We start from the raw sequence: 25,458 nt of genomic DNA, 5'->3' as shown, positions 1-25,458 counted from the left end.
TGGCCCTTCACACAGACAAATGCTCCTCAAACCACTGTAACATTCAGGAAATAAAAGCCCCTGCCTTGTTCCTGCCCTGGCAGTTTGCACTCCCCCTTGCTTGTAGGCTGTTGTGGGATCAAACGCTTCAGGCTGATTTATCCCTGGGAAATGGAAGCCCAGACAGACGGGAGGGAGCGCAAGCCCAGCCGGGCGATAAATCACAGCAGGGCAGCTCTGCCTGCCCTGCGCTGCAGCTGTGCCGGTCACCGCGCTCCCAGCGGGATCGATGCTCGAGCCCTGAGCTGTGTCCATGCCCCATTCCCTGGGGAGAGCAGACATCCAGCTCCCCAGGCGTGCTGCATCCCAGCATTATCCCAACTATGCTCCCCGAGCAGTGACCAGGGGACAAAGCTGCAGGCTCAGCAAGCTTCCCACTTCCCGTCTTTGCTCTCCCACATCCAAGGAAATGTGACCCCCCCCTTCGGAAGTTTCCTGGAAAAAGGGGAAGCACAATCACTACTGGAATGTTGCCAGCAAGGGATGTCTCATGGGATCCGGAACAGGACAACCTGCTTTGAACTTACACTCAAGGACGTCTGTCTTGCAAAGCTCAGCACAGCACGAGGAGATCCAAACGGGATTTTGATGAGCCTCCAGCAATTTAAAGGAGCTCCCCTGACCCTGCTCCATCTCCCTAAGCGAGTTCATCAACAAACCAGCGCCGCTGCAGCCTGCGGCTCAGATGGGCTCTCGACTCTCATGTCCACACGTGTCGGCTGCTTAAATTAATGTCCTCGCTGGATAAAGGAGGGGGTGTCGACCCCAGGGGTCCCCTTTGGTGCCAAGATTTGTCCGGGCTGCCCATCCATCAACAGGGGAGAAAAGAAGTACCTAGGAGGCAACTGCTGCTGAGGAAATACGGGGCTCTCAGCCCTATATGATCGTGAGGCTCAGACCAGAGAAGATTTTTGTCCCAAACCAGCCTCCAAACCCCCAAATTTATTGACCTGCTGTATGCAAACAGCCACTACAAACTCTGGCATGTCCAGACTTTGGGGCTCCCTCCTCGGGTGCCATTAGCGGGTGTAATGAGCTGGAGATAATTGCTGCCTCAGGGACACAATTAACTCTTTCCTGCCCTGGTCCAGCTGGGGCTTTTGCATCCCACAAGAGCAATTCCCTCCCTCCCTCCCCCGGGTTCCTTAGAAAACTTCAATTCCTCTTCCTTCTCAAAGTGAGCCTCTGAATCAGAGTCTGACGAACGCCACGAGTTCACTGATGTGTGGCTGTGATTTAGAGCTGGAATATATTTGGAATGTATAATTTATTTCAAGTATCCGAGGCACCAGTGAAACTGGGAGCAAGCAGTGAGTAAATCAGTCATACCCTTGTGATGATGGGGGCTGTAGCCTTTGTGTTGCTCTGAAAATCATGCTTCTACGCAGCCAGGTGAATATCATGAAGGATGGGTACTATTTGGGGCTGCAGGGATAATTCAGGCACCCTGGATGTTGGGAGACTTTAATGTCAGTGCTGCCATTGGGACACAGCCTCTGGCAGAAAGGTCAGTGTTGCACAGCCCTCTGTTCTGGGACAGGGATCACCTTGAACCAGATGCTGCCCAAAGAGCTGGTCCAAATCTGGCACTCACCTCCACCTGCCAGGTACCACCTGGAAACAGCAGAAGAGGAACCAGGAACAAAGTCCAACCTCCTTCCTGCCTCTGTGGTTGTTGCCTTTACAGCAAATCTCTTTTTCAGAAATGCAGAAGATGTGAAATATGAAGACAGAAATTGCCAGCGACTTTTAATTTGGGTTCTGCCAATTTTTTTGTTCCAGCTATTGATTTTCCATAAAGATTAATCCCTGCTCCCAGCCTTCTCTGACAGGCACTTTCTGGATGTTTTGCTTACCCTGAATGTGGAAATATATGTTTTATTAAGTGTCAGAGCTCACTAATGAGAAGAGGGAGAAAAATCAATTGTCTTCTTATATCTTGATCTCAGACAGGACTAACAAGTTCTTTATTTTGATGAGGACAGGCAGAGTGACAAACAGACTGATAGGGGCTGTCAGCTTTGTCACAGAGACAGCTCAGCTGATGAGAGGGGCAAAGGGTTACATGGTGTTGGAGGCTTCAAACACATTTGTGTTTGTATTAATTCAAACAGATTCATAGAATGCTATAAAGCCCTATAGTTCAATTGATGCCTGATGAAAAGTGATGGAAAGGACTAAAATTTCAGCTGCAGACTCTAAGCAGGTTTATTCTCCTGTTCCTTAAATCAAGGAAACAGCTTGGCCAGCAGCTCAGGGTAGGGGCAGCCAAAGGGATTCCGTTTTTCCATGCTAAATTTGGGATTCAGGTTAGTATTTATGGCAATAGAAGTGCAAGCAAGCTCAGTGCAAGTCTCTGCACAACTCCAGCCATAAAACCCATTTTAAACAAGCACTGTGCCATGCTCATAGAAAGTGCTCAGGTGGAACAAGATGAGCATTAAGGTCCCTTCCAGACCCATCCATCCTGTGATTCTATGATTCCATTATTCCTCCTTGGGCATCTGGCACAGGGCCCAGCTGGAACAGGAGGCAAGGTAAACTGAACCTCCACAGGACTCTTCTCATACCCTCAGGCCACCAAGGCTGATTGGAAAGGACAGCTCCATTTCCCAGCACACACTATCCAAATAACAGGATCAAGACTCATGACATGAGCACGAACATTTGCTTCCCACAGAAACTTTGTGCAATTATCAAATACTAATTTTTGCTGGCTGTCCTCCCCAAACAAGGCTACCAACCTTCTTTCACTCATATATGTTATCTCCCTTGTCTGTTAGAGGATCACAAGTGACAGTTGTATAGTTAATCTCTTGGCAGCTGTGAAATGAAAGGATAAGCTCTGGCTGCCTTGAGAAGATGCATTGATTTCTTAAAATGACACATCGCCTCCTCCCTTGATGTTCAAGCAGGAGCTCAGGGCTGGTGTTATGGATCCTGCCTGTCATTCAATTAAAAAAGCTTAGTGGAGATGCTCCAGCTGAGCACACCAGACAGCATTAAGGCTAAGCCCTGACCCAAAGATTTAATAGCAGGGAGTACGAAGGCACCTTCAGCCCAGAGGCTTGACCAGTTTGCTGATGAGTTCACCAGTCATGGTATGGAGCTTGCCACCAGGAACCAGACAAGCCACTCTCTTCTCCACAGTAACACAGCTGACTGGGCAGCCAGGTCCCATAGGAAAGCAGAGCAGGAAAACGCCTTTCTTCCCACAAGGAAGTTCACTGCACTTATTGGAGCATTTTATATCCTATTTCAACATAGCTCTTTCATAAGGATTATGTATTTAACAAAACTCTTGGCGCTGTGAAACAGTCTCAGTCTCACTGTGGAGAATGAACTGCTGGTATCTGGCCTCAGATGGACTTTGCAAGATTCTCCCCCAAAAAGCAAATAAGCCCCCATTTACAACCATGCCATAAAGCCCAGAGGCCTTTATCTGAGACTGAGGTATTAGGAAGAAAGCCTTCACTGTGAGAGTGGTGAGGCCCTGGCAAAGGGTGCCCAGAGAAGCTGTGGCTGTCCCATCCCTGGAAGCATCCAAGGCCAGGTTGGACAGGGCTTGGAGCAATCTGGGATAGTGGAAGGTGTCCTTGCCCAGGGACACCTGGTCACAAGGTGACCTTCCAGCCCAAGCCATTCCATGAACCTGTCATTTCACGGCTCCATCATGCTACGCTCCACCTTCCCTGATTCCACCATGCCATTGTGACGAAGCGGTGGGCGCCGAGTGCCGTGGTGCTGCCCCGTGTCACCGCCGTGTCCCCACCGTGTCACCGTTCCGCAGACTCTGCAGACACGTCTCATATCACAGAGAGCAGAGCCGCTCTCCCCACAGCGCCTGCCCGGTGTCACTGAGCCTACAACCTCCGAAGGTACTAGGGACCCGGGCGGGGGGAAAGCGGCCGGGAAGGAGGTGACAGGGATTTACTGCCATTGCTACCCACGGCTGGGGCGTGGAACGGGATGAGCTTTAAGGTCTCTCCAACCTAAACGATTCTGTGAATTACGGAGGGGAGGATATGAACGATTCCAGGCGTTGTCCTGGTTCGGCCGCAGCTCCCCATGCTGAGGGGTCGCCGTGGCAACGGCCGCGTCCTGCGGGGCCGGGCCGGGCCGGGCCGGGCCGCGGGTGGATCCGGCCGGGCCGTTCCGGGACCGGAGCACTTGGGCACAGCTGCCGGGGTTTGAGGAGAACCTGGGCACAGCTGCCGGGGTCTGAGGAGAACCTGGACAAAGTTCCCAGGGTCTGAGGAGAACCTGGGCACAGCTCCCGGAGTCTGAGGAAAACCTGGACACAGCTTCCAGCACCTGAGGAGAGAACCTGGACACAGCTCTCGGGGTCTGCCAAGGTGGGCCAGAGCCCGAGGGGGCAGCCCCTGGTGTCCCTGCAGGCTCTCCAAAGCACGGCCTGGGTGAACACAGAGCCTCCTCCTTGGGTGATGCAGCCCCCCCTGCTCCAAACAGAGCACCAGAGCAGGGAACACAGCCAGCCCTCCCTGGCAGGAGGGAAAAAAAAGGGATGTAAAAACATGGGAAAAAGCAAGGGAAAACAAGCACAATGACAGCTCGGTCTGTGGGCAAACACATTGCTCGGCAGAGCCAAATCCCTCCAAGAATGGGGACTGTCACCTGGCACATGTGCTGGTCCTGCTGCTTCGTGCACGATGCTGGGAGCTGGCACTGCTTTGGTTTAGGTCGGGTTTTTTTGTGGAAAGAAAAATGTGAAAAGGAAATACAGCTTGTTTTTCTTTTGGTTGACAGCTCTCTTGGAAGATAAAGTTGCAAATGAGTGACTTACTATAAACTGTGGTGCTGCTCAGGGCCAGACAACTGAAAGGTTTACAAATGCTTGGAATTCCTATGAGGAAATGTTATTAGCTCTGTTATGAATTTAGGGAAAATGAGGCCAAGAAAAATGGCTTTGTTAAGTAGATCTCACCATCTAGCTTCTACAGGGCATGTAAGAATTAAGATATCTCAATTAGTTCTTAGTTTCAGAATACTGTATTTATTTTGTTTTCAAATCAAGTGTATTCGGCTTGTGAAAACCACTTCAATATCCATCTGGGTTCTCATTACAGTATCACTGACAACAGGGACACACGCATTTATTTAGCTAATTGCTGTTTGTGGTATGTAAGCTGTGTGAGCCATGGGCACTTCAGCTAAAGCACAGCAGAGAAACACCTTCCACCTTGGCACAGATGGCACTGTCAGCCAGGGTACATCTTTGCCAGTAAATGAAGTATAAAATCATCCCAGAATGGTTGGAGTTGGAAAGGACCTTGAAGCTCATTTCATTCCAATGCCCTGCCCTGGGCAGGGACACCTTCCACTATCCCAGGTTGCTCCAAGCCCCATCCAACCTGGCCTTGAACACCTCCAGGGACGGGGCAGCCACAGCTTCTCTGGGCAATCTGTGCCAGAGCTTCACCACCCTCACAAGTAAGAATTTCATCCTAACATACAATCTAACCCTGCCCTCTGTCAGTTTGAGGCCATTCCCCCTTGCCCTGTCACTCCAGGTCCCCATAAACAGCTAAGATGAAACCAGCAGAAGTGGTGCTGCAAGAACCACTGCCTAAACCCTCCCACAGCAAACTGCCACCTGTTTACAGGTGCTTTACACGTGTGTCATTCTCTTGCTGTCTATTGCAGAAAGCAAGTAGACATCATGATCTGAGATGATGCAAACTAAGCCCAAAGATAGGGAAAGGAGCACATCACAGAAAACACTGTCAGGTTATGATTGTCAATCCACTGGTGAAGGTAGAAGTGCAAGGAAAATGCTGTAATTCCTCTTGGAAGCTGTCAAGTGGCACTCAGTGGATTGTGTTGTTCTGCCTGCTGCATTCCAGCTCACGTGGGGGCAGAGGGTTAATTTGAATCACCAACGTGATTATGTAGCTGTAGGAACTGGCTGAGAAGATGGGCCTCAAACCTCAACAGCCTGGCAGATTACAAAGAGAGAAAAATAGGCATCTCCAGAGAGGCAGAAGAATGGAAAGAAATTGCTTACAGGAGTACAAAGACAGCTAATTAGAATGAAACAAGATAATAAGATAGGGAGAAATTTTGGCAGAGTGTATCAGAGAATAATTCCTGTCAGTGAAGCTATTAAGTAGAGGTAGAACCTCTCAAGGGTGGGTAGAGGGAGACCAGTTGGAACACATATAAGTAGAGGATACAAAACATTAGAAACCAGACAAGTATAAAGGAAAATTCCTCTGGAACTACATCTAGGCTGTCAGTTCTTTATAAGCTAAGCTTTAATTAAGAAAGAAGAGTCACAGCCACGATTGTACTCCCTCACAGCTGCTTTTCCTTTGGTTCTTAATGTCATTATTGTTGCTTTCCTACACAGCACCCAAGCTTTGGAAACATGGCTGAGGTTTTGCACGAGACTGAAACTACTTCGGACAGTACCGCACCCAGAGAAGAACAGGACAACAATGCCAGCATGGAGCAGTACCTGAGAAACAAAAGCCTTGTTCTGGACTTCCTACTCTCTGACCTGAACCCCCACCGCCTCCAGTACCACTGGAACAAAGTTCATCTTCTGAAGAAGAGTTACTTTTACTTGAAGCTTGAGCCCAGACACGTGTGCGTGAGAGACCAGAACAATACGATGATTTTTGCTGACATCTTGCAAATAGCAAACCCCTGCCAACTCCAGAAGATCAAGAAGGAGGGAAAAAACCAGACTGAAATCCAGCTTGCACTTTTAACTGAGCTGTTGGAACAACTGGAACGAGGTCGAGAGGAGTTAAGCCGTTACATACAGATCTGCGACGTGGGAACTTTCCTCTCCCAGTGGGACTTGAATATAAAGAGAGTGCTCAAGCTCTCCATGCTTTTCAATAAGCTCATTTCCTTGGAAGAGCCAAGGAAGCTCCACGTCAAGCACAGTTTGGTGTCACAGATACATCTTGGAGGTGCTGTACACCCTCCCATTACTTTTTCTCTCTATACGAAGAAGCCGCCGATTTTTGATCGGATAGAGTCGTTTGCATGCCAGACCTGGGCCCAGCTCAAGTGGTTCACTGAAAGTCAAGAGTCCCACCTTGAACGGTGGCAGCTGGAGATCAAGCTGGTGACAGATGACAGTCAGACAGAACCAGGATACGGCCGGACCCAGGAAGTCATCTCCAACCCGTGTGTAATCAACCACCTGCTCCCTGGCAGGTTGTATGAGTTCAAAGTGAGGAGATCCGACACTCACACACTCGTCTACTCAGAGTGGCACGACTGTATTGTATTGAAGACAAAAATTCACCCTGCTGAGGACACCAGGGAGGCCCCCACCACAACCTGATGAGACGGCTCACGAGACCGACTCCCTCAGTTTAATGGCTTAATGAAAAAGATGAGTAAGAGTAATTAAAAATATTGTTTAAACAGCTTAAAATAAATTTCGTTTTGTGTTCAATAGCAATTGTACAGTTGCCTTCCCAAAATCTTTCCACGTTAGCAGTAACCCACTTGAAATTTTTCACAAAAAATAACATCTTTAGGCAGCATTTGGGACTCAACACTTTCGTCCTACTGCCAGAGGCAATAGGTGGGAGCAGCCAGTACCAGGAAATCTTGCAGGACTCCTCTGAAGCAGAACAGAGAAGACAGAAGCATCTCTACCGTCCAGTGCTTTCCATCCACTGAAGGTTGCTCAGTGTCAACTTCTCCAAATGATGTTTTGGGTATTTATTGTCCTTCCTCTAAAATACCTGAACTGAACTCTTAAGATTTTCAAATCACCCACCCAGACTTAGTGCATCACTGATTTCTCTCACCCTCTACTTCTGTGCCATATAGGTACCTAAGCATGGCTTCACCCCTCTATAGTGCATGAAAAGATCACTTTAATAAAAAAAAAACAACCAAGACCCAACAATAAATAACCCCCAAGCCTTCCAACAAAGAGGGAAGGGTATCAATATATAAAAAATTAATTTTCTTTTTTACCATTTGGTTCAGTCCAAACAGAACTGTCCCCACACAGATTCTAGTCAAACCATCACATAAAAAGACCTTTTAGTAATAAAATTTATTATTTAAATAAATTCAAATCATTTGTACAATTATGGCTTAAATATCAAAAAAGGAATGTTGAGATTCATTCTTATGAACAGTCAAAGCAGATAAAAATATTTGTATCCAAAAGGTCATTTGAGGTTTGCTGCGAGTCACAGACATACAAAAGATAAAAACCTGCCCCATTTCAAGTTCCTTAATTCAGACTTCATGACACTTGACATTTCATTTCTAAAAACCCCAACAATTTATTGCAGTAAACTGATTGTCCTACACAGATCTGTCCAAATCCTCAAAGAACGGTCCAGCTGGCCTGATGCTGGGCTCACTACTGGCTGCCTGCACAGGTTCCCCTTGTTCAATTTGTGCTCAAGCTCTAGCTAGTGCTGAGGAAATTAAGCTAATGCTGTTGGATGAACTGACATTTGTATCCTCCAGCCATGTGCTTTTGTCTTTGACTGTGGAGAACACAGAGCCTGTGGCTGGACAGATGCCCTGGGCACCACACTGCCAGGGTGTTCCTACTGGGATTACCAAAAGTTTGGTATTTTAAGAATATTGCTTGAACATAAATTCTTCCAAAAGCAAATTTAAAACACTGCGTGCAAATGAAACCAGGCTAATTTGAACTGTTTTTCTTCTATTGATTTCTATGATTCTCTCCAGGAGCATAAGGACAAGAACATGATACACAGCTGTCACTACAGTCTATAAAAAGTTTAATTGCACTTTCTGCTATCCCTGACTATTGCATAACCAGCTCTCCAGGAACCTGCTGACAGCACCAGCAGCCCAAGGGCCCAGCCTGGCTGTAACTGCTGCTTTTCCTAATCACCAGTTATAAAATACATCCTCAGAAGAAAAAAAATAACATGTATATTGTCTTGCAACACAGAGATGACCAAGCAAAACATTTCACTCTACCTCCATGGAGTAGAAATAAACACTTTTTTCCCAAAAAGGACAAAGGGAGTTGCTTTATGAGGACTCTCTCTTGGCCAAATGCCCTCCAAGAGCACTGACTGAGCCACTACATCTGGGGTGAGTCTCCTTGTTTGTGTTACATGTATGAAATAACCAGCACAAAACCCAGCGGAGAAACTCTTCACTTACAGGAGATCATGAAAATGAGACCCACTGGCTCTAAAGGAAACAAAGTGGCTTTTTTGAATGAAGCTGGCACCATGCTAAAGTAGTTATCCCAACAATTCCAGCATTTTTTGCAATTCTCCATAGTATCTTGGAGCTAGATGATTGCATTTCAGTAGTCCACAGAATGATCTACAGACAATCTTATTTTGGAATTACAATAATATTTGCTAATCAGGCTGGTGCAGAATCTTTTAAGATCCCATGCTGGATGACTTCAGAGAGGAACAATGAATTTTACACCTTACCAGCTTTTACCAAGCATGCTTAGAACCAGCAGGAGAGCCTTCCTATGGGTTTTTATCCCTCATGGAACTGCCATCCATATATCCACTATTATGCTTCAGCAGGACAAGAGCAAGCCTGGGTGGTCTTTGGCATACAGCTCAAATCCCCCAAAGGCAGACTGCAGGAAGGTAATTTAAACTAGGAAGAGAATAAGAAAACCTCCCCATAGATTATGGAGTCAAGTCTAACACAGAGTCATGAGAAGAAACACAGCATTGAATAGAGACTTTTCCAGACAATGCTTTCCTATGGCCATTCCTCCACATGGGAAAGAGCCATGCTGGATTTCAGTTGCAAACAGGAAAAAATTCCTCTTACCATAGCGCTATTGCATCACAGGGATCCACACCACATGGAAAACTTGTGTGATTGCATCTCAGCTCCATCCCACATGAACACCTAAGGACAGCCAAGCATGTGGTTTGGGGAGAGCCGAAGCAGGCACTTCATACATTCAGAATTGAAATGAGATAAAAGACACTCTCCCTCAAAACTGTCATGCTTCCAAAAGCAGCTCCATGATTCTCAGAGGGCACCATTCACCACAGCACATCTCTACCAGCCACATGTCACTGGGTGAAAGCAGCCTCTCTGGTGAACCACAGCTTCCAGCTCACAGCAGTTTGGCTACAGAAAATATAAAAATACATTATACACATACACTCCTTCACTGCTCTTAAAAACTCAGGCCATAAGGCTGTGAAACAAATTCACAGAGTTAAAAGTTAATAAATTAAAAGCAGCTTTAAAAAAAGTGGGGTAGGAAAGGGAGGGGGGATCAACAGGATATATCAAATAAAATTCTGAACAGTTTAAAATGGGCTGACAAATCCCAACGTTTCCTGGTAGGAGAAGTCCCCGCTTTTCATTGCCTTTATGCTGGTGAGGACAACCTCCTTTGCACAGAGAGCACATAAATCTATTTACAAAATCACCTTGGCCTTGCCGCTGCAATATTTACACGCTCAGAGAACATTTTGGCTAGACAAAGAGTGGTGCATGCATCTCTTGTTGCTTTCCTCCTTCACTTAAAAAAAAAAAAAAAAAGTAAAAAATGAGAAGTCCTAAAAATCTCCTGTCCTTGGATTTAAAATGAGAGGCAGTACTCAGAAGCTTTGGTCCTCCATGGCGAACAGCAGCTTTCTGCACCGCTCCGCTGCATGCAGTCATTCCACCCTGATGAACAGACTGAGCATTTGATCCCCAAAGTGCAACCCTGACAGCTGGAGAAAATATTTGGTCCTCCCAAACTGCAGCTGCAGTGGCAGGTAGGATGAGGGTTCTGCTGAACAACTTACAGTTACAAAAATAGTATCATCATCAGTAAAGTCACATGCCCATCATCCATCTCCAATGCCTTTTTGGTTTGCTAGAATTGAAAGTTCCTGCCCAAGATTGCACTGATTAAAAACACCTCAAGATGCTGAAGCAGATGCTGAAGCTGAGTTGTCACGGTGTGGGAAGCTCCCAGATCCCCCGCTGCATTTGGCTCCGTAGGTCATTGAATCATGGAAAGATTTTGTCCTTCCCAAGGCACGCATAATGCAGTTCAGGCAGAGAGGGCCCATCCTCACCGGCACCGGGCTGGGGTCCTCCTGACACGGATCTCCTGGGCTGCAATGCAGCTGTTGTGGTGGTAGTAATGCTGGACCAGCCTCCTCCACAAAGGGTTGCACTCCAGGAGGTACCGGTTCCCTGTGGGCACCGGGATAGGGACAGCAGGTTAGTGGCTAGAAGAGGCTTGGCTGATTCCATTTTTGTCTAGAACTTCTAGCTAAGGGGGCAGAGTCACTTGCAGGGACATATCTGAAATCCCAGCTCTCTTTTCCATGCTATCATATCTGTGAGCAGCTTCCCTACACATCACAGCCTACACCTGCGTGATTAGGAGCGAAATGAGCAGCCAGATTTTTGTTAGGACAGAGCTCTAGCATGAAAGCAACAGAAACAACATGATCCAAAACAAAAGGTGAAAAAAACTAACTATACTTGCTGTATTCAAGCTGTGAATGAGCCCTGCTTTGCTCAGATTGCCCAATTTCAAAACCCCAGACAAAAGGGCAGAAGAATAAAGCAAGACCACTGGTTGTACTAGTTTGGATCACCACCCCTTTATCTAAGAATCCTATTCCCCTGAAGACTTGTGCATGGTCCAAGGATACCAACCTATGATGCAAAGTCCTTCCTGAGCTCGTGTGATGCCAACATTGATCTGGTTTGGGTCGGTAATAAATCCCAGGTATTTCTTCTGCCAGCTCTTTGTGGGCTTCCTGTCAATTTCAGACCGGGGACAGGAGCGTACAGTTGACAGGATCACATATTTCCATTCACTTCCTAAAAAATGGAAGCAAAACAGATTTTCTTAGAAGGAAGCATCTGGCCATTTCTCTACCCCACAGGACACTTATTTCTCTACTGCCACTCTCTGGGTTTCTCCAGCTTTAGAGGCCTTTGGACTACTGGTCATTGCTTTCCAACGAGAACAAATGTCTTCTGGCAGTTCCCTAACACCCTTCTCAGATATAGAAGCACAGAATAATCACAGAATGGTTTTGTTTGGAAGGAACATTCTGTGTTCCAACTTCCCTGACACGGGCAGGGAACCTTTCACTAGAAATCTTCCACTAGAGATCCTCCACTTTCCTGCCTTCAGCAGCCTCACCCTGCCCAAGCACTTCAGAGACTTCCAAAGCATTTATTATAATCACAAATCACCCAGAAGTCTGGTCTTCCATGGCTGAAATTTCCCTGGGGCAGGGTTTGCTCGAAGACTGTATGTGTGAGCAGCTCCTCAGGAAGGCAGGAGGGGATAAACCCAACCTTCCCCCTCCTGTCCCCTCACCTTGACTCTTCATGATGGTGCAGACGGTCACCCCGCGGATGCCTTCCCTCTGTAGGCTCTTGCTGATCTCGGACACCTGGGCGCTGTAGGGGCTCAGGATGGCGATGCTCTCCGGCCGGATGGTGCCATCTAGTGTCAGCTGCTTGGCTATCCTCACCTGGAGAGACCAGCGTCCTGCTCACCTGGGAGCTCACCGAGGGAAGAGCCCCCCAGCACCTCTCCCCAGGCCAGCCACGCCGCCTGCCTTGAGATCACGTTGTCCTACACCTGCCTCTGCCCAGGGGCGTCCTGGTGTGCTCCAGACCCGGGAAGCACCAGGCAGACACTGCTGATCTTTTTATCTTTATCATCTCCCCACAATTCCAGCACAACACCATCCCTTCTGCATCCCCAGCAATTCCCAAGGACCCTGCTTACCGCCTGTGCCACTTCCTCCATGTTAGCTTTGGAGTTCTCGTTTCCTTCCTCAGTAGAAATCATGAGGGAGTGCTCCTTCCCTTCCACGTGCCCGAAGATGATGGGGCAGCAGTTGTTGTCTCTGTGATGGAGCACACTGGGTTTCCGAACAAGCTGAGGACACGTTCTCAGCCGCCTGTCATAGAACTCCTGGGATGGGAACTCACAAATGTTCTTGTGCTGCCAGAGAAAAGGGGGAAAAATGAGGTGAACAAAACCCAAGGAACTTCTCAGCCTGCAGCATCTTTCTGGTCAGGCTTCACCCAAAATGCCATTCTGCTGGAGCTGCCACTGGCATATTCCTAGATATAATCCTGTGTCTAGGAAGGGGAAGCTCTAATGGAGACTATTTGATGCTTAAGGCAAGCCTGGATTTTCTGTGGTGGAAAGAAGACAATCCATGGGGGGCCTCACCATGCGGTACTGCGTGTCCAGCATCCATGCCTGTCCTTGGTAGCGCTCAAAGAGAGACGTTTCCATGCCAAGAGTCCTGCAGACATCATTGTTAACCACTGGCCGCAGCTGTTTGTGATCCCCCAGCAAAACAACCTGGAAGGAAGAGCAGACACCTCAGCTGCCAGGTGGTGGCACTGCAAAGGCCATCAGCTCTTTGAAAAGCTGATTTTACACAGACATTCGGTGCTACTTATTTATGTTACGCTTACAGCAACCTCAGCCAAAGATCACATTGGACATGACATGAAGATCCTGCCCTAGATAATGTTTCCATCTGATGGGAGGAAAACAAAGACCATAAAATTCTAGAATCACAGAGTGGTTTGGGTTGGAAGGGACCTTGAAGCTCACCTTGTTCCAACCCCCTGCCATTGGCAGCGACATCTTCCACTATCCCAGGTTGCCCTAAGTCCCATCCAACCTGGCCTAGAACATTTCCAAGGATGGTGCAGCCACAGCTTCTCTGGGCAACCTGTGCCAGGGCCTCACTACCATCACAAGGAAGAATTTTTTCCTAATATCCAATCTAACTCTGCCCTCTGTCAGTGTGAAGACATTCCTTGTCCTGTCACTCCATACCCTTGCCCAAAATCCCTCTCCAGCTCTCTTGGAACCCTTTTAGGCACTCTAAGGTCTCCCTGGACCCTTCTCCAGGCTGAACAGCCCCAGCTGTGTCTATGCTTCTTGTCATGTTAATACTTTGTACCTGGGCCAGAATATTTTTTCGGTGGCATCAATACCCACCCCATAAAGAAGCACAAACCTTAAAATCCTAACAGGTCTTGTAAGAGCAGCATGGTAAAGGATGGAAAATGTTCAAGAGCCCTGAGCAGTTGTCCCAGAGACACATCTTTGGCAGGGACATACCTTCTCAGCACGGTGGTGGCAGACCAAGGGGATGAGGGTCTCGGGCTCTGTGGACATGGCACACTCGTCAATGATTATCTGCCTGAAATTGAGTTGCTCCAGGGCGCTGGCAGATGAGGCAGAGCAGGTGCACAGGATGACATCGTGACACGCCAGCTGATACGAGCGACCTTCTGCCAACCAACTTTTGTACCTAGTGTTGGTGCAGAAAACACCAGGTTATGCATAAGGGAAACACCTCCAGATTCTTCACGTGGGAACCAGGCAGAGGCTGTGCTTTCCCAAATTATTTTGGCTTCACCTCCCTCCCCAGGATGAGCTGGTGTTCCCAGAAAAGGGCTTTGGATGGACGCTCTAGGAAATATACTTTTCCCTGAACTCAGCAGGGCAGGGGGTCCGGGTGAAGGATTCAAGGGTCACATAGGTAGAACAGGAATTTTGGTCCAGATGGACAACAGCACCAGTGCAGAAGTGATTCTGAGGCTCTGTGCTGTACCTGTAACCTCAAGCTCATCACTTTTTACCATTATTCTGAACACAGAGTTTGTTAATCTGTGCTTCTGAGGCGGCACACAGCCATAGTCAGCCATCTCACCAGGGTCTCTTCCTACTCACTTCTTTGTTTCCTCTTCTGTGATGTCCTCTCCGTTCCTCACCCGAGTGTCAAAGTGACAGATACTCTGCCAGTGGGGGCTGGGCGCCCGCCGGATGCGATGATGCAGGATTATTTCACTGAATAAAGAGTCAATATATAAATATTTTCCCTCAACACGGAGACCTGAGTGATTTCTTCTACAGTGAAGCAGACCACACCACCTGCCTATGTGGCAAAACCCCATTAGCTAAAAAATTCACAGCCAAACTTTCCCATCTTTGTAGACCAAATAATTCAACCTTGAGTACATAAAATGCAACTGCTTCCCTTTAGCAGCTGCAAGCAGGAATGAAGTCTGAGATGTTCAGGGCTGTTGCAAAATGAGATGAAAACATCTAGGGACTTTTCAACAACCTGGATTTCCTGACTAGGTGCTACATTAGAGTATATACATTCACTAGAAAAAATTAATTACAAATTGTGAGAAATCTCTGAAGAAATCAGAGAGACTCCTAACTTACTGACTCCAACACTAATTAATTAGAAAGCAGCTTAATAGTGCTGCTTTGCAGTGGTGGAATGAAACTATTCATTCTGGTTTGTTCAGCATTACTAATGCAAAAGTCACCTCTCCCCAGCACCCATGGAGCCTGCAGGGCCATGCTGTCCTACCTGAGCTCACGTTTTGGCTTTGCATCCCGTAGGGATTTACGGGAGATGCTCCGGTTGCTCCCCGGGTATGGGAATTCCATTGTCTCAATGGCCTCCCCATAAACCCTCAGTGGTTTCAGGTTCTTCATCTTCAGCAGCATCTCTGGAGAAGGAGGGCAGGTCTGCTCAGACAGCACCAAGCACTGGTGATGCTCAGGCCTGTCTCTCCCTGCCCCTCACCCATCATCCCACCTCCACTGGTCCTCGCCCTGCAATGCAGGGTCTTCTGTAAGGACCAGCTCCACTTTCTGCCCCTCCACACCACGAGTCCTCCCTCCCACCAGTACAAGCCACTTCAGGGGCTTAAAAGATGATAGTTACCAGCAACAACATCAACAGACTTGTTGGATGGGCCACAGTACAAGATGCACTTTCTCCTCTTGTCCTTTTCTTCTTCCAAGCATGGTGTTTTGTCCTTCTCAACACTCTCCTCATTCAGTTTATGGAACCAGTAGACAATGTGAGTTCCAACAACGGTCTTGCCTGTGCCTAGAAAAAAAGGAGTAATGCTGAGAATATTTTGACTAGAACAGTCATGCTCTGGATCAGCATCTAGCTGATCAGCCATGAAATAAAATCAAGAACAGAGGAGACTGCCTTGCACAGTTGTGGGTGATGCCAACCCACACTCCCTTCTCCTGGCTCACCGAGGGTCCTATGGAAAGCAGCAGGTCAGCCCTCACCTCCCATTCATACCACAGCAGGTGTATTCTGCTGTCCCCCCTTACCTGGTGGGCCTTGGATGAGCATGAAGGATTTTTTTAGAGCATCCAGAACAGCCTGGTTCTGACTCTTATTAAGTTTCCAGTTGCTGCCAGGGATATCAAAGGATTTTTGCTGCAGGAATCTGGATTTTGTCACTGTTACAGCAAAGAGCCAAGAAAACAAATTTAAAGAAGGTTACTGAGGGCAGCACAGAAGTGATTCAGCAAGAGGGTGCAGCAGGTACCTAGTGATGATGGTCTATTACAAGATCACCTAGAAATAATCTTTGTCCCGTGCCAAGATACTCTGCCCATCAACCATCTCTGTGAGTCCTGAAGATGACAATCTCAGCCACGCCAGCCACCAGCAAGGCATCTCAAATTACACAGCAGCTCCTCTCATCTCCTTGTCAGGGGAACCTCCCGGTGTGGGAGCATCACACCTATGGCAAGGGCCCACAGAAACTGCCAGGGAGCCTGCCTGGCCAGAAGCAAGTAGCCACAAGGTAAGAAAGGTTCAAATTTGCACTTACATTTTTGAGGAGGTTCGTGGCCAAGGGCGATGCTTTTAGCAAGGTTAGAGGCATACTTGAGTTTCCAAAGCGCTTTTTCTTTCCGTCTGACAGACAACGAAAAATAGGAATGAATGGAATGTAGCATAAAACAGCAAAAGTTGTAATACAGCTTTGCACAACTGCCTTACTTATTCTTTCTCTCTGCTTTGTTGTTGCTCCTTCCATAAAGAACTTAAACCACAAATAACGTAAACTTATTCTGCTCCTCTCTATCTGGGACCATTTCTCAACTGACTGAAGAGCTGAGCCTGCAAAGATGTTGAGAGCAAGGAATACAATTCCTGTCCCAACTCTGTTTTGTTATAGCCCACCCCCTTTTACTTGATTAGCTTCCAATATTTCCTAAAATTCATGATGTAAAAGAAAGCATGTTCTGCCCTGAGAATGCTACAGCATTGGTGTGCATAGCAGCCTGTGCTGTGTACGAGGAAGAACAAACTAGACATCAGCTCTGATTTAAAAAGAGCAGAACTTGCTTTGCAGCAACAAAAAAAGGGGAACGATTTGGAAATCAAGGAGCTCTTCCACTAAGCAAACCCCACTACAGGGCTTCACTTGGCCTTTTATAATACAAGTTGCAGCAACCCAGTAACATAAGAAGCAGGTGATCAAGGAAATTTCAGCACCTTCCCCTATCTCCCTATTCTCAGGGACAACCAAAAGAGCACAAGACCCTCCGGAGAAGAGACCTGAGGAGTCTTGCCACACACCCCAAAGACCCACAGCCCAATGCAGCCAGTCAGAGTAAGGGTAAGGGAAGGTTTTTCAGGGGATCAGCCACAGCAGTGAGGAAAGCCCTTGGGGGTGCAGAGGGGTCCCATGGGAAGCCAGGTAAACCAGAGCACACTGCTGAGCCCACTTACATGTCTGGCAGCATCTTTGGAATGAGCTCCACCGTGAACCTGGCAGAAGCCTGTGAGATCTCCACAGGGATGGTCTCCATAGACATATAGTGGATGTAAAAATTCATAGTCTGCTGACCAGACCTGTCTGACTTCTCGTCATCGTTGAACTCCTCCGTGACCCCGTGAGCCACCCAGGTGTAGGTATCAGGATCAACCACAAGTTTGTTCTCTGATTTGCCATTGTCAAGCAAAGACAAGTTCTGGACGCCATGGCTAAGGCATTCCTCATCACTCTGGGGGCTCTTGGGAAGCTTCAGCCCACCTAAACGAATGCACAGGTAACAGTGCAAGAAATCCACTTCAATGGAGCAGTCCTCCAACCACTTCTTGTTCAGCACAAAGCTCCCTTGCAGCTGTCCTTTGCTTGTCCTTTGCTTTGCCCACTTTATTTTAATATCATGGAGGACAATCGAGTCATTCTCAGCCACAGCACACGACGCAGACTCCATGGCGCTCATGGGCATCCACACCTTGTTGTACTCCGTGGTGTTCTTGTACCCGTCCTTGGACTGCAGCGTGGCATAGGCCGAGAAGCAGTCGATTGGCTTCTCCATGTGCTGCAGGCAGACCTCAAACCCTGGTGTCACACACCACAGCTGCACAAAGGGCACCAGGAAGCCGCGGCTGACGTCAGTGGTGAGCTGGAACCAGAGCGCGTCACCAGCGCTCAGCTCCAGGGACAGCTCCATGTAGTGGGAGCAGGAGCTCTTGCGCACCCAGCCTATGTGCCGGCGGTACAGCTCCTTGCTCTGCTGCAGGAGGGACGCAGCCCTGTCAAACTCCTCGTTCCTGATGGCCGTGAGCACGTCTTGCCACGTCTGGGTGCGAAAGAGGGTGACACTCTTGTCGCAGAGGGGTCCTTCCCTCAGGCTCTGCTCCTTTGTCTCTGCAGAGTACATCCTCCTCTTCCAGGTCAGCTTGATGCTGCTCCGCTGCTGGATGAACACGGGCTGCTCTATCAGCTGAAGTGACCTGTAGCTAATTCTCTGCGGATCTGGAAGGCTCTCCTTGTTCAGGGGAAACAGGACTTTAAAAAACCTGCTCATCTCTTCAATATCTACCACAAAGACAATCTTCTGCAGGACTTGGTCCTTCAGCTGGCTGGCCATCTGCAGGGAGTGGGCCCTCTTTTCATACGCCACAGCCTGGCTATTCTTCCTGTTAAAGTCATGACAGAGGAACTCAATGTCGTCCACAGAATAGATGAGGGGCTTCTTGCGGAGCACAGAGTGAAGGTGCCGCTGGACCACAACATCCACGTACCGGCGGATGGGAGAGGAGGCCCAGGTGTAGGAGTCAACATGCAGGGAGTAATGGCCTGCCTTTGACTGGACAGTGGAGTTGGAGCGACAGAAGTAGGAGCGGCTGAGCAGTCTCCTGAACTCCAGCACCACTGGGGCCAGCTTTGGGTGGATGTCATCAGTGACGACAAGGTCGAGCATCTTCTGGAAGTCATGGGTACTAGCTGCTGACTGCAGGTGCTCCCAGATGGGGCCCAGAAGACTGAACTCCACATTTTTAGGGGAGTCTTGACCAGGAGGCATTTCTCCCAGGTGATGCAAGAGATGAATGGACAAAGGAATGATGTGGCTGTACTTGTTTTTCATTTGTGACAGCTGTGCAAGACTTGGCTCACACTGACACCGGAGAGGAGTGACATTTCTGGTCGCTTCCTGGTTGGTGAGGAACTCAGCCACGAAACTATTGAACATGATCATTAACTCCTCTATCATCTGATGGGACCCCCTGTTACCTGGTGAACTTTCCTCATCCAGCCGGTCATAGAAACAATCTTCCTGTAGCCGAAACTTCCGATGGATCCTGGAGAAGTGATAAGCCACAGCTATGCAGTCCTCCAGGGTATCAAAACGAAGGGCCTCTGCTGCTCCCCTGTAGCAGTTCTTAATGCAGAGCTCTGCCTCTTCGTAGGACAGCTGCCTGTCTGAGCGGATGACAGAGATGGTGAAGATTCCCTTTAGCATCTGATCAGTCTCCTTCTCTACGGTGACAAACAAGGAGATCACCCGTCGATCTTTCTGTGGCAGGAGGCTGCAGACATCTTGGCTGATTTTGGGTGGGAACATGCACAGAGGCTCCTGCTTGGGAGCATAGTAGGTGACACCCCGCTTCTTTGCCTCCAGGTCCAAGGCACTGCCTTTGGGAATTATGCCAGCCACATCTGCAATGTGGATCCCAATCTCATAGCGACGCCCAAGATCTCTAACGCTGATAGCATCGTCCAAATCCCTGGCACCTTGAGGGTCAATAGTGAAGGTCATGTAATTCCGACAGTCCTTCAGAGCTTCCTTGGTGAGGTTTATGTTGCTGTTGGAGGTGTATTTGGCTGACTCTCTGGTGACAGCAGCTGGGTATTTGTTCTCCAAACCATACTCCAAGGCAAGGATCTTTAACCCTTCTTCCAAAGTCAATGCTGCCTGCAGGATCTCTGTTACTATCCCCAAAGGGTAGTAAAACCCTTCCCTCCAGGAGATGACCTGGACACAGAAGAATTGGCACCTCCTTGTCTCCTGGTTGATCTTCTCACACCTGACCACTCTGTACTTCCCATTGACAAGCCTGCGGATGGGAATGACATTGGGTTTCTCCTTCAGCCCCGGGACGAATATTTTGGTGACAGTGGGATCAATGGGTATCATCACACGGGGATCAAACTCATCCATCATGCAGATGAAGATCCGTTCTCTCTCGGCTCGCTTCAGGATGCCCACCACCCTCCCCTGTGGGCGGTGGCTGCTGCTGTCACCTGTGCTGTTCTGCAGGATTTCCACCAGCACCTCGTCCCCCGTGAAGGCTGTTCCACAGTTTACTCTTCCTTTGATCTGGATGTTCATGGCAGGGGAGTCATTGAGGGTGAAGGCAGAAGCTCTGTCGAATGCCTCTTTGATCAGCTCACACCTCTTGTACATTTGGGGGTGCATGTGCAGGTACTGCTGCATCGTTTGAGAAGAGAAGCTGAAATACTCCCGCTTGTCTTCCCACTGGTTTGAAGCCTCAGACTTCACATTCAGCAGCCCTTCATCAGACACTGTCACCAGCATGTTCTTGCTCTCATCTAAGAGTTCCTGGAGGATGGGATCATCAGGATTCATGCTCTCACTCTCAGAGCTCGAGGAGTCTGTGTCGCTGTCCTCCTCATCCTCCTCCAGGCTCCTGCTCCAGCTCTCCTTGTCACATGCAGCCTGTTTGATCTGAGCCATTGTCAGGTTCTCTGGGAAGATGCTCCCCTTATCGATGCACTGCTGGATGAACCGTTTCCACACCTTGCTGCACTGGCCATGGGAGCACAAAGCCACAGCATCCCCCACCACAACCACCAGTGACTGAGCCCGGGTCATGATGGTGTTGAGCACTCTGGCTTCGTTGAAGAACTCGAGGTGGTGGGAGGCTGAGACACGCAGGCTCTCGCTGGTGTGCACCGTGCTGATGATTATGACCCGAAACTCACGCCCTGCACCAGAGGGGACAAGGGAAAAGTCACTCACAAGAACCCAACAGGGAAGACCCTGCCTGGCTGACACCTCTGTCTACATTGTGTCACAGGGCCATGGACTGATGTAACCCCACTTGGCTGAAACATGGATGTGAGTAAAGCAGCTCTTGGAGATGGTGAGATCCTCTGTGCATGAACCAGGATGGGCGTCACAAGGCACCACCACCCCACACCAGAGAGGGAAGGGCAGCTTGGAGATGGGATAAAGGCAGAGCACTGAAGCAGCACAGCCATAGAGTAGCCCAGTGTGCCCAGTGCCACCAGCAGCCCCTCCTTGCAAACATGAGTAGAGTTTGCTGTGACTCTCAAATTCCCTGAGGAACTGAGGGTCTTGCAGGAGCAAGAGCAGTGATCATTTGCAAGGATCTCTCTCCCCTCAGGAAGAGCTCTGCTGATCACACAACAAATAACAACCAACAAGAGGCATCCTAGTGATGTCAGAGCTGGGAAGAGGCTGCAAAGAAAGGGTGTGGAGATCACAAACACCCCCTGGGGTCAGTTATTCTCACCATGAGGAGCCCCAGCTGCACAATAAAAAAAAAGATAATGAAAACACGGATGAGTCATAAATTAAGTCCTTGAGGACAAAACCAGCCTTATCCTTCTCTTGTCATCCAGAGCAGGAGACTCCTCCTCTAGTGAGCTGTTCTGTGACTGGAACCCATCCTGGTTTCAATTCCCTTCTGCCACTCGACTCCCTAACTGGATACTTAGGGCTTCACATGATTCACACATACTCAAGTCTCTGGGATGGCACTTACAGGGTTTTTACCCTCCCACAAAGCCACGTCCATATATTTGAAATGAGTTGACAGTTGGGTGCAGATTTAATTCAGTGTGAAATCTTATTCACTCAGGAAAAGACAAAATTAAAGATCTACCAACCAGAAGGGGATGGAAATCAGCCAAAGGAGTTCCAGGCACTCCCTCCTAATGGGTGTTACTTGGACTGCAGTGGTGGCAGAGACACTGAGAGAGCAGGGGACCTCTGCCTGGCAGCACCTCCCAGAGAGGTATTTTTCAACAAGAGACAATATTTTGTGTTTTAACAAGGAGGAAAATGCAAAGATGTTGGAAACTCCTCTGCTAACACCCCAGTGTCTCTTCCCCCTGCCTATTATACAGTGGCTGTAGCTGCTATGGACCCTCTTGTCCACCAGCATGACTGCAAAAGCTATGTATGACTCACACAGAGAAGACCCCAAAATGCAGCCAGACATGAGGGACTGTTGCACAAGACACAAACCTGGCAAATTTTCGTAGTTTTCCACCACCACCTCTTGCAGCTGCTTTTTCCTAAGCTCTTGTCTTATTGTAGAAACCTGGTAAGAAAGAGGCACAACTGAACTCAGCTCATAAATGCCACCCACCAAACTTCAGAGGCCCTTATCCTGCCCAGCTATAGGTTCCCCAAATTACTTGAAAGCAGCCACATATTTGGGCTGACTTCAGCCAGAGCTCCCACTGCCCTGTCATTAACCTGCCTAGAAGATGCTGATAGAAGTGTTTAACTAAGCCATCCCACCACCTCTGCTCCAACCATCCAGGACACGCTACCTAAATGGAGAGTGCCTCAAAAAAACACTGAAGGCACATAAGACCCCAGATTTCCTATTTTTACTTGCACAAATAATAATAAATAGATTTAAATAGATTTAAATAGATTAAAAGGTTTTTCTTAGGGAGTGTTTAGTCAGCAGTGCAGGCATAGCCCCCTCAGGTGGAATGCAGGATTCCCCTACACACCTGTGTCCCATGGGAGACCACACAGATCTTCTTCAGATCCCGGACACCCCACTCATCTGGCCACCTCTGATAGATCTCATTCACTTTCTCAATCACTTGTAATATCTCAGAGACGTTTTGCCAAGAAATCATGGAGATATCCCTTTCAGCCACACCAGCCACATGGCAGAACACGAGGGGATAAATTTCAGGATGGGGTGGGATGTTGCCACTGGCGTGGATGGCATTGCCATTGCCGATGTAGAAGTGCTTGGAGATGAACTCAATAATGCCAGCAGTGGAACGATAATTCTCATTGAAGATGATCCTGCTCTTCTTGGCCACCTCATGCCCCTCCTTCTGGTAGAACTGAAAGAGCCGGTTCAAGAGGGTGTGATCAGCAGATTGCCCACTCCCAACAGAGAACAGCTTTGGGGTTATCTGCATGTGGTCCCCAGCCAGGACAATGCGGGTCTCAAAAGTGGCGTAGGAGAGCGGAACCAAAGCTTCGCACTCCAGCATCTGCGCAGCCTCGTCGATCATGATGTGGGTGAAGTAACCTCGGGGGACCTTCAGGTGCTTGGATAGCATGGAGGTGGTGATAACAATGTGGTGCTTGTCGATCTCAGCCTGTGTGGGGTGGCGGAAGGAGCGCTGGTCTGGCGAGAGGCAGCAGTACATCTGGGTGATGGGGTCCGTCTGGTTGATGGGCCGGTCGGTGTTGATGATCCGCAGGGGAACAGCCCAAGGATGCCCCATGGTCACATAGTTGTGAAAATACTCCCGGATGTAAATGTCAGCAGCGCTGGAGGGGGACAAAAGGGAAAAGAATTGTTGGTGCTGTTCCTAAATTCTGTAACACGAAGTTCTCTCTCATCATTCTGCAGCACACACCCAGTTTCTCTCCTGGCTCTGGTGACACCACGCTTGTCACAGCAGACATTCACAACTGCACAAAGGAGCCAGCGCCTACGCAGCCACCAATTCCTAGCCTCTTTCAGTAGTATGATTTAAAATAGGAATTGGTATTTGAGACTACGACATCTCTTGACACTCTTATGGAAAAATGTGATGTGCCCAACAGAACCTGTGGCCTTGATGCTGTCCAGGGCCAAGTGACAAGGAGCTCTTCTCTGAAAGCAAAGCATCCCCATCCCCGGGTGAGACAAGACCCACAGGTGAAGCTTCCGTGCAAGCAAACAGCCTGGAACAGGCTAAGATTAGCAGTCACCATCTATTATGCATTAAAAAACTGAGGCAGTAACAGCCTGCAGGGTCGGATGTGGACACTCTTTTCAGTGTAACTGCTCTAATTTTAACAGTCTTGGCCTGATTTCTCTGAAGGCAGATCCAATGGCATTCAGACCAGATCTGCGTTTTCTCTTCCCCAAACTCTCCCTGGAAAAGTCAATAGATTGGCATGTACACAGAGCCAAACAGTCTTCAAAGGCAATTAGAGCACAATATTATCCCAGCATGGTCAGGCAGCAGCTTTCTACTTCTTGCAGTACATGGTAGAGGCTGGAGAAAACTGTCTCTCCAGCCACATTCTCACTTTATCATGAGCCAGGAATACATTAAGTGTTCAAAGCCAGGATGGACAGGGCTTGGAGCAACCTGGTCTAGGTGAAGGGTTTGGAACAAGACAAGCTGTAATGTCCTTTCCAGCCTAAACCATTCAAGGATTCTATGAGTCTGTGTTGCCTCTTCCACAAAAACTTTCACCCATGCCAGGCTTCCTCCTAGGAGGAACTAGAGCAGTTTAAGACAAATTCAGTAAAAACTAATTTATTTGAACAAGTAATTGAAGTGAACACTGAGAAAAGAGCAGCTCAGCTCTGGCTCATACACCCTGGCTCCCCTTCACCCCACCAGCTTGCCCACAGTTCTTGTTGCCCCTTCCCTGCTAACCTGTTGGTGTGAGTGCAGATCAACACTCGTGCGTTGGGCTGCTTGAGGATCTCCAAGGTGGCCATGGCCAAGGTGAATGTCTTCCCTGTGCCAAAAGGCCCATAGATGAGCAGAGGTGGGACCTGCCTGCTGGTGGTCGGCTGGCCTGTGATGAAGGAGATGGCTTGTTTCTGCTTATTATTGCCTCTCTGTGGGGACCCAAGAGAGTAGGGGATGGAGCAACTGGCAACATCTGGCAGCACCAGCTTCTCATCCAACAGGCTGTCCACAGCCCGGTGCCACTGCCGGAACAGCAGCTGGTCTATTTGGAACTGGATCTCCACCTTGTGGGAGGTGTTTGCCTTGAAGTTCAGCTCTGAACAGCACCTGCTTGGTACCTGTAACCAGATGGTCTTCTCTGTGGTGGCTTTATGCTCCACAAAAACTTCATAAACTCGATTGTCCACAGGTGGGTCAAGTGCCAGGAAGGCAGTGGGCACCGACCTGCTCAGCAGGTACCCCTCATCCGTGTCTGGTGAGAGGTTGTAAGGGGTAGGCACTTCAGCAAACAGCTCCCCAGAAACAGCAAACTTGGCCCCCATGGAGAGGCTCTGCAGCATGGGCGTCAGCGAGATGAGCACACGCAGGTTGAGTCTGAAAGGAGGAAACACCCAAATGAAGAGCACAGAAAGGATCTGTCAGTTCCTG

General features: G+C 48.7%; 2 protein-coding genes across 4 annotated transcripts in view; one reads left to right on the top strand and one right to left on the bottom strand.

Moving 5' to 3' along the window:
- Positions 1-3,794: 3,794 nt before the first annotated feature.
- Positions 3,795-8,051, top strand: FNDC11 (fibronectin type III domain containing 11). Its single transcript, XM_014873812.2, has 2 exons — positions 3,795-3,917; positions 6,410-8,051. Exon 2 carries the CDS (start codon positions 6,428-6,430, stop codon positions 7,358-7,360), a length of 933 nt encoding a protein of 310 aa, XP_014729298.1. The 5' UTR covers positions 3,795-3,917; positions 6,410-6,427; the 3' UTR covers positions 7,361-8,051.
- Positions 8,052-8,070: 19 nt separating this feature from the next.
- Positions 8,071-25,458, bottom strand: part of HELZ2 (helicase with zinc finger 2) — a 30,189-nt gene continuing 12,801 nt past the window's right edge. For 2 of the 3 annotated variants that reach the window (XM_088174839.1, XM_014873844.2), the window contains exons 6-20: positions 24,772-25,404; positions 22,882-23,665; positions 22,382-22,457; positions 17,583-21,093; positions 16,678-16,763; positions 16,169-16,300; positions 15,762-15,929; positions 15,402-15,543; positions 14,750-14,866; positions 14,135-14,327; positions 13,226-13,360; positions 12,773-12,991; positions 12,356-12,512; positions 11,680-11,847; positions 8,071-11,208 (exon numbers count right to left, since the gene is read on the bottom strand). In XM_088174839.1, the coding sequence (XP_088030965.1) occupies positions 11,084-11,208; positions 11,680-11,847; positions 12,356-12,512; positions 12,773-12,991; positions 13,226-13,360; positions 14,135-14,327; positions 14,750-14,866; positions 15,402-15,543; positions 15,762-15,929; positions 16,169-16,300; positions 16,678-16,763; positions 17,583-21,093; positions 22,382-22,457; positions 22,882-23,665; positions 24,772-25,404 (6,646 nt within the window). In that variant the 3' untranslated portion in view covers positions 8,071-11,083. Of the gene's footprint in view, positions 11,209-11,679; positions 11,848-12,355; positions 12,513-12,772; positions 12,992-13,225; positions 13,361-14,134; positions 14,328-14,749; positions 14,867-15,401; positions 15,563-15,761; positions 15,930-16,168; positions 16,301-16,677; positions 16,764-17,582; positions 21,094-22,381; positions 22,458-22,881; positions 23,666-24,771; positions 25,405-25,458 lie in introns of those variants that run through there. The other variant, XR_015807318.1, reaches the window with a different exon arrangement.

Source organism: Sturnus vulgaris, chromosome 17 (assembly GCF_052056855.1).
Source record: "Sturnus vulgaris isolate bStuVul1 chromosome 17, bStuVul1.hap1, whole genome shotgun sequence".
NCBI lineage: Eukaryota > Metazoa > Chordata > Aves > Passeriformes > Sturnidae > Sturnus > Sturnus vulgaris.
Note: the sequence above shows the minus strand (reverse complement) of the source record. Positions and strands in the feature narration are given on the sequence as shown.